Source organism: Pteropus vampyrus, unplaced genomic scaffold (assembly GCF_000151845.1).
Source record: "Pteropus vampyrus isolate Shadow unplaced genomic scaffold, Pvam_2.0 Scaffold562, whole genome shotgun sequence".
Classification (NCBI taxonomy): domain Eukaryota; kingdom Metazoa; phylum Chordata; class Mammalia; order Chiroptera; family Pteropodidae; genus Pteropus; species Pteropus vampyrus.
Genome location: NW_011889343.1, coordinates 9,765 through 18,816, shown reverse-complemented (window position 1 = coordinate 18,816; position 9,052 = coordinate 9,765). Strand labels below are relative to the sequence as shown.

General features: G+C 48.2%; 1 protein-coding gene across 1 annotated transcript; it reads left to right on the top strand.

Annotated features, from left to right (window-relative positions):
- Nucleotides 1-2,767: 2,767 nt before the first annotated feature.
- Nucleotides 2,768-3,986, top strand: GAS1 (growth arrest specific 1). The gene is given in 2 exon segments (XM_011384128.2): nt 2,768-3,676; nt 3,678-3,986. Coding segments are annotated over 2 exon segments (1,035 nt in total). The 5' UTR covers nt 2,768-2,803; the 3' UTR covers nt 3,840-3,986.
- Nucleotides 3,987-9,052: the final 5,066 nt, after the last annotated feature.

Below are 9,052 nucleotides of genomic sequence, written 5' to 3'. Positions count from 1 at the left end.
AATAACAATAAAAAACAAAATGTGGTCCTCTAGAGCAGTGGCTCTCAAAGTCTGGTCCCCAGACAAGCAGCAACAGTAGCAGTATCCCCTGAAAACTTGTTAGAAATGCAGATTCTCGGGCCCCACCAGTCCTCCTGCATCAGGAACTCCAGGAGCAATCTGGGTTTTAACAAGGCTACCAAGCAAGTCTCATGCTCACTAAGGTTTGAGATTCACAATTCTAAAGGAACTCAACATTAGCTGAAAGAAATGCAACTGAATGTTGACTTTGTTCTTATGAGCCTAAAATCACAGAGCATTAAAGATGAAAGGGCTTCTCCAAGTGTCTAGTCTAGCCTTGAGCCTTACATATGAAGGATCCAACTCACAGAGAAGGAGTGTGACTTGTCCAAGCCCTTCTGGCAGCTGGCAGGACTGAGAATACAATTCCAAATAACAACAACAAAAAAGAAACAAACAAAAAACCTGAGACATTGGCAAATGGTTGTTTAGATGGGCCACACAGCGGCAGCCTTTCTATTTTTTTAAATATAGATTGATGGGGTGTGTGTGTGTGTGTGTTTTCTACGATTCAAGTCAATGAGAAAAACCGATCTGCCTTACCTCAATCTGGTTCTTCTAAGGTTTGTTTTGTTCTGGGGATTGCAGGGGTGCCGCTTCCTAAGGCAGACTCTGCGCCTCTGAGGAATGCAGCAGCCTCCGCAGGAACAGGAGGCTTTTCTGTAGCCTAATGTCTGCTGAGGCTCTGTTCTCACTTTTGCCATTTCAAATTCACTTGGCCTCCGGGTAGAAGTGGACAGCCCAACTCTGTGAGCGCTAAAGCCTCGGCTCCCTCTGCTTCTGGAGAGGAGATTTAGCTTTAATTTTTGTGACAGATGGAGTTGATAGTCTCTCCACGGAAAGGGGAGGAAAAAAGCGCCAGTTTTTGACAGGCCACAGACGCCCGGTGCCTCTGGTGGTCGTAGGCTGCGTTGCGCCGCAGTTAAGGTAGTTCGCAAACTCCCGCGCCTGGATTGCGGAGTCCGCTGTGACTCGGCGGCTTCCTTCAAAACGCGCCAGGGATTGAGACACACACTTTAATAGAAACCTTGGTGCATCCCAGTTTATCCCCTTCCTTTATGTTGTGACTGCGTCTGGATGGTATTGCTCAACATTCCTAAAGATGTTTAAATACTATCATCATTTTTTCATCACTGATCGCGTTAGTAATTCATATTCCTAAAAAATTAATTTGATTGATTGGATTTCTGTCTTGCAACTGACAACGATGTTGTCATACCTGCCAAATTGGCAAACTGGGGCAAGAGAGCTTGCGGCGGGGCAGGGAGAATAGTGGTTGTAAATATCTCATCGGCAACCCCTAACTAAAGTGTGTGTCTCTTTTTTGTGCGTACTGTTTTTTTCTTTTTAAGTTTCACAGTCTTCACATTAAATTCTCTGATTTCCCCTCGCCCCGTGATGATCAGGACACAAAGATGGGGAACTCGAGAAACAAACCGAATTCTGAACCCAGTCAAAGGCACAGATGGAGGCCAGGGACAATTAATGCGACTAGCCCCCACTAACCCCCTCCCACCCAAAAAAGTTAAAAGAACCAAAAAAAAAAAAAAAAGGCCCATGGCCGAGCCGGATGCAAACAGCTGCCCTTAAGCCCTGCCCGCTGGTTCTGAGCGTGAGCTGGGGTTCCATATCCGAGCCTCCTTAAGAGTAGGAGGAGCTCCCGGGACTCTGTCAGGCTCCTTAAGCCCTTCCTTTCAAGCCCTGAAAGCCTGAATGTGAGCTGCCCACCACCCTCCCCGCCCTCCCCCACTCCGCAACCCCACTCCAGCGGCTTGTAAAAAAAAAAAAAGAGAGAGAGAGAGGAAAAAAAAAAAAAAGGAAAAAAGTTTCAACAACAACAGGCAGGACCAATAGCATCTCGAAAAGCCGGGAAAGGGGGCCGAGCAAAGAGCGAAAGAGAGTGGAGAAAGGAGAAAGCGGGCAGGCTCGGAGAGCGCGGGGCCGGGGTTCGGCGAGCCGGAGGAGCGTTGCTAATGTTTTTGTTTGTTTGCTTTTCCATGCATGCATAATGAGGGGGCACCGCGGCACCACGCGGGGGCTCCCGGCCCACTTTTGTATTTAAAGCCTCGCTGCGAGCGAGTCCGCAGCCGGGCTCAGCGGATCCGCTCCCCGGGCTCCTTGTCACCCGAGAAGCCGCCGCCGAGGGAAGCCCCGGAGCCGCTCCGCGGCCGCACCGAGTTTCTTGCTCTCCCCGCGCCGCCCAGAAAGGGCTCCCCGGAGCTCGGCCGAGGCCGGGGTCGCCGCGGGCGGAGGGGGAGGGGACGCGGGCGGCCGAGCCGCGAGAAGGCGGGCAGCGCACAGACGCGAGCCAGGAAGCGGCGCGATGCGAGAGCCCGCGGCGGCGGCACGGCTCTAAGCCCGGGAGGAAGGAGCCGCCGCGGTCGCACAACGGATTTGCAGGCGCGGAGCAAAATGCACCCGCGGCACCCCGCAGTCCTGCAGCCCCGCCGCGGCCTCGCGGCCCGCAGCCCCCCGGGACGGCAGTGAGCGCCTCCCGCCACCGCCGGGGGCCGACCGGAGGTGCTCTTCGCGGCTGTGCATTTCTAGGAAGCCACCGCAGCCCGAGCGAGAGCCGACCTTCTGCAAGCAGCGGGGCACCAGCCAACGGCGCGCATGGATTTATGAAAACACTCATGCAAGAAGTTGGCAGTACTGGGGCAAACTTTTCCACCGGCTCCGTGTCCGCCGCTCCCCGCGCCTCGTCTCCTTTCCCCTCCTCGCCCAGCGGCCGCCGCTGCCCGCGATGGTGGCAGGGCTGCTGGGCGGCGGCGGTGGGGCCCGCGGGGGGACCGTGCCGGGCGCTTGGCTCTGCCTGATGGCGCTGCTGCAGCTGCTGGGCTCGGCGCCGCGGGGCTCGGGGCTGGCGCACGGCCGCCGCCTCATCTGCTGGCAGGCGCTGCTGCAGTGCCAGGGGGAGCCGGAGTGCAGCTACGCTTACAACCAGTACGCCGAAGCATGCGCGCCGGTGCTGGCGCAGCGCAGCGGGGGCGACGCGCCGGGGGCCGCCGCCGCCTTCCCGGCTTCGGCCACCTCGTTCTCATCGCGCTGGCGCTGCCCGAGCCACTGCATCTCGGCCCTCATTCAGCTCAACCACACGCGCCGCGGGCCCGCCCTGGAGGATTGTGACTGCGCGCAGGACGAGAACTGCAAGTCCACCAAGCGCGCCATTGAGCCGTGCCTGCCTCGGACCAGCAGCGGCGGCGCGGGCGGCCCGGGCGCGGGCGGGGTCATGGGCTGCACTGAAGCCCGGCGGCGATGCGACCGCGACAGCCGCTGCAATCTGGCACTCAGCCGCTACCTGACCTACTGTGGCAAGCTCTTCAACGGGCTTCGCTGCACCGATGAGTGCCGCACCGTCATCGAGGACATGCTGGCTGTGCCCAAGGCGGCGCTGCTCAACGACTGCGTGTGTGACGGCCTCGAGCGGCCCATTTGCGAGTCGGTCAAGGAAAACATGGCCCGCCTGTGCTTTGGCGCGGAGCTGGGCAACGGCCCGGGCAGCAGCGGCTCGGACGGGGGCTTGGATGACTACTATGACGAGGAGTACGACGACGAGCAGCGCGCCGGAGGCGCGGCCGGCGAGCAACCGCTGGACGACGACGACGGCTTCCCGCACCCCGCCGCGCCCGGGCGGCGGCGCTGCTGCGGCGGGCGGCCGCGGAGACCTGCCCTACGGGCCCGGGCGCAGGAGCAGCAGCGGCAGCGGCTGCTCCGCGCCCCAAGGCGCCTGGACCCCGCTCGCCTCCATTTTGCTGCTGCTGCTCCAGCTGCTGTTTTAGCCCTCGCGCCCCTCGCCTTGGGCTGCAGGAGGGTCCGCGCCAGGGGGCACCTGTGGCTTGGGGTCAGAGGGGAATGGCTGGGGATATTTGCCAAAATGTTTTCAAAGTAGACTTGCCTAGCTGATCTCCCCGCTACTGCTCTTGGCACTTTCCCCATCTTCTCTCCCGAGCGTTACTTCTTGGACATCCTCCCCTGTCCCCATTCCAGGCTCCAGAAATTCCTAACTCATCTGACCTGCAGAAACTGGCCTAACTCTATAGAGTTCAGGACGCCCGGCATGGAACGGGAGTTGGGGGACAACACCGTAGTCCTGGACTCCGAAGAGAGGATGATGACCAGTGGGCCTTAACAGTTTCAAGGGACTGGGCTTGGAGCAGGGGTTCAAAGGGGGATTTATATTTGCAGAGGCTGTCTGTTTAGGAGCATTTTTCCTCTGAGGGGTGAAAAGGGGACCGGTATCGACTTTTATTGTGGCCAGTGAGGACATTGCAATCGTAAGTAATCAGAGAAGTCCCACTTACCGGTTCATACATTTACTTTTGGTACTAGCGCCCTGATTTTTATTTTATTCTATTTTATTTTTTTTGGAGGGAAGGTGGGGATGGGAAGAGGTTATCCACAACTTTGAGCCATTGACCTTAATTTCATTGCCACCAATCTGATGTCTTAGCACATTTCTTAGGATTAAGGGTCAAAAAATGATCTAATGAGTTGACTAGTGATGTTGAACAATGTAAGTTTGTATTAAATGAGCTCTGCACTGCCATCTATGAAAAGCCTCTTCATGACGTTTGTTTTGTTGTCATTTTTGTTCTTTACATCAAGAAATTGTATGTAAAATGCGGAGAACATTTATTGCTTCAGCTTTTATCAGGGTACTAAACCCTGGTACTTCTTATATAAAATGTATTAAAACTGGATTTGTTACCAGTTGCTGTACTTTGTATATAGAATTTTTATAAATTGTATGCTTCAGAAATAATTTATTTTTTAAAAGAAATTAAAAATTTTAAATCTGCATCCATATTACACCTTTCTTCCCTGAAATGTATAGAATCTCTTTGTCACCAGGGATCGAAACCCACAGTTCATTGTACAGAGTGCTCTATCTAGAATAGTCTTAAAATGTACAGTGTATTTTATAGATTTGAAGTTAACGTTCTTATTTTCAAGAGAATTTATGGACATGTAGAAATGTATAAATGCATTTCCAAACTGCCTTAAACATTGTATTTTTATAGACATCCTTTAAAAAAAAATTCTTATGTTTAAGTAATTATGGCTTTGTGTATTTCTTTTTCTTTTCTTTTTTTTTTTTTTTTGGTTATTTGTCTTATTAAAATGTGTACATCAGTAAAGAGTTTTAAATAATGAATATGGTGTACTTACTTTCCAGAGTTACTTTGTGGTTAACCCAATAATGGGTGAGGAGGGGTGTGGAGGGGCCACTGGGAATCTATCAACCATCAACTGAAATTAAAATATAGTACAAGACAAGAAATGAGGGCTATTATTTCTGCCTTTAATTTAATGAACAATTAGACATCTGTAAATGAGGCAGCTAAAAAGATATAATTGACTGGCCTCCACTGGTTTTTATGTTTGTGGAAAGCACAAAATAGTGTCTCTTATACATAATCTGGGGGTAACCCAGACATCTCTTTCTCCTCTCCCTTTTCCAGTGGGGCACCCCCACTCCCACCTCCAGGAGTGTCCTCCCTGGTTACTAGACATTCTCATACAATCAAACATGCCAATAACATCTGTTACCAGTAGGTATTAGGAAACTTGCAAGAGTCAATACTTCATTTTCACACTTTGAGTGAAAAAGTACAAAATTTTGTTACGAAACATTAAGGAGAGCGAAAGTAAACACACTGGGGAGTGGAACAATTACCAGAACTTGTATTATTGTTGTGAGGAGTTGTTTAGCAGTGGGCTGAAGGCTGGGTTCCTGCCAGAGCTACTGATCTACACTCAGACGCCCTTAGATAAATAATTACACTCTTAAGCTGTGTCGAGTGCTGATACACTTGACCTTGTAAATAGAAATGTTTGCAGTAGGAATAAACTCCGGCATTGGAAAATCTTTTAAACATTAACACAAAAGAGAGCGCTCTGTCCTCTGGGGATTTGAGTCTGAACCTCGCCAAGCTAGGCACTTGCAAGGGGGAAAAAAAGTTTATTTATCTTCTATTCCTGGTGTTTATTTAAAGCTTTTCATTTTAAACGCAGTGATTGGAAGGCAAGTCAGGAGTTTAAAAGTCACCACAAATAAACTTTGTCTGAGGGGTCGACAGATTAGCAAGATCTCGTGTCTCTTTATATGATATTAACATGTGCTGAGAAAACATAACCAGATTTCTCTGCTGCCTGAGATAATTAACAAAGCTATGCCCCCCTCCCAACTTCCTCCCACCCACTCCCACCCCCTACTTTCAAGGTTTCTTTTCCTCTAACTCACTCTTTTCTCAGCTTTTATGGAGGGCTTCGAGGAGCTTCTTGCTGGATCTAAAACCAAGAGATTCCTATATGCGTGGCATCAGAAAGTCTCAGATAGTTGTAGTGGCAGAGAAGAGCGGTGTGTGGCTGAAATTCCCCTGTCACCTGAATGGTTGAGTAAACATATTGTTAAAACAAAGTTGAAAATGTTGTTTCTTTGGGAAATGAACAAAGGGTATTCCAAGAGACTTGTAAATGAAATCAGCTTTCTTTACAAAACGTGGAGTTAGCAATGCTCCTGCATTTGTCCTTAAATATATTTAAATCATCTCCATCTCATGTTACTTTAACACATTCTTGATTAAAAGTTAAGTCTTTGTCCCAGTAAAAAGGCCCAGTTTTCCCCAGTAAGAAGTAAAAAGGCATTAGCACTAGAAAAGGCCTGATAATTAACTGCTACAATAAACTCACGACTTGATTTTACAGGGTCCTGTCAAAAGCATCTGCCTGGAATAAATCAACACAGCTCACTCTTAGCTCTTGGGGAGAGAGGACACGAGGCTTTACACTTTCTTCCTTGAAGAGAGTGAACATAGATCTGTGGTCCATCTCAATTTAAACAATTCTACACTGGAGCCCAGGAGCCCCCTCATCCTTTTGCAGACCTAGTAGATACCAGAACAGGTTGGTGAGATGTTAGGACCTTTAGCTTTGGTTATGGGATTATAGGTTGCCATCTGCTCAGAGACAGAAAGGATTTTTACAGATGTTGACATCTGTAATATCTCACACTCTCTAGGGAGCCTATTGGAATTTTGGACACGTGAGGTAGAAAATGCCTGGAAGTACCATTACTGGAAGAAAAGATATCTCTCTGGCTTTTCCTGAGGTTTATCAAAAAGCACCACACTTCTCACAGATGTCTTCCAGGGTGAGAGCACCTCCTTTTGGACTTCATGTAAAATCATGGATTTTCACAGCTGGTCTCTTTTCCCCAGTTAGCAGGTTTGCCTTCTCAGTGACAGTTTATTTGTCTTTGGAGGCACTTCAGTGACAAATGTTTAAGGGAGTGTGGGACAATGGTGGAGAACAAGGAGGCAGTTCATTGAACTGACAGTGACCATACAGTAAATAGAAGGAGGTTCAGGCTTCACTGCTCACCCAAGCACACAGCAACGCTTTTGTATATGACCACAATGGGCATAACATAAGGTCTCTGTTTATTTTTAACAATATATAGCAATGTATGTGAGCAATATCCATGTGTAAAGTGGAAAAATGTCTGGAGGGAATTAAATTCTCATGCTAAGTAGCAGGACCTCCCTTTGCTTGAGCAGGTGCCCTACAAGTATCCAGAAGTAAGGAAGCAGCTCCTGATGTCCACTGCCACAAACTTAGGGCTTCTAGGCTCTGACACATCTGGGGTGCACTGAAGCTCTCCCAGTGGGATCTGTGTGAGGAAGACACAACTCATTTTCTTTGAAGAGTCAAGAGAAACCTCATGGAGTGGGATTCCCTTCCTCATCACTCTCTACGTTCCCACTCTGAAATGCCACGAGAACTTTCGGAGCCATCAAACTCTGCACTGGAAATTTTTCTACTTTAACCTTTGGCTTTGCGTTACTACCTTACGGGGTTCAACTGTGGAAGTCCTCAAACAAAATTTAACGTATCCCTTTCAAGCCTATGAAAAGAAAAGCATAGATTATTTGTTTTTTGACCTCTTACACCAAGGAACACAAGGAACACTTGTCAGCTGACCCAGCTTCTCCCAGCTACCCAAAGCAAGGTTGTTGGGAAGCATCACATTACAAATGCCCGGGTTGCCAGTGGGTCTCGCCACTTTGTGAATTAAGTAAAGTTGGACTTTACTGTACTCTATATGAGGGCTAGCCTCTGCTGGACAGTTGAAAAGGTTCACCCTTGACTATCTGAATGACATAAGTAATGTGCTATTAGCATAAACACCTTCTAAGGCATCCATTTAATCAATTTCTTAAATCACAGAATGATCTACTACAGAATAGTGGACTGTATACACTATATTTTGGCACAAAGATGGTCATTCTCCCACTAGTAACCAGGGGTTCTAAATAAATGATTTCAACAATGTTTTATTAAAGGACGACAAGAGCCCTCGAGCTGCATTAATCGGGGAGAAGTCGAGTGGCACTTTTGTTATGGAAATGTTAAGCACATAATAGCACTACCGAACAATGTGCAGCCACTTCATTCTTTCAGCCATGCTGACACCTCTTAAAGAGGAACTGCAGGGAAGGATGTGGGAAAGATTTGCTTTCCGAGGAAGCTTTCAGCTAATATTTTAGAGAGCTACCTCCGAACCTTGTGTATTATGTATGCAACAGAAGCGAGAAGGGCTGCTGAAATGCAGACAGTATTTTCTTCCCTTATTTTGGTAGCTTGGGTTCCATAACAAAACCAACGCCTACATTTTTTGACTTGGCGTTTGTCAAAACTCCATGTTGCTGATTTTGAGCACTACAAGCTCAATTTTATAAAGTGGATCAAAGTTTCAGTTACTCTCAATAGTGTTGACATACTACAGATAGCTTTGACAAGTGCTCCTCAAGCAAACAGAGTGTGTCTTAAAGTCTGCAAACAGGTAAATACACACAATGTCATAAAGGACATCTTCAATCTGTAACAAAAAATAAAATAATACTGTTTCTAGACTTTATAGACACCTTATGTTTCTTGTTATCAATATCTATTCTTACAATTTAATTTCTATGTTTAAATTTTGTAAGTT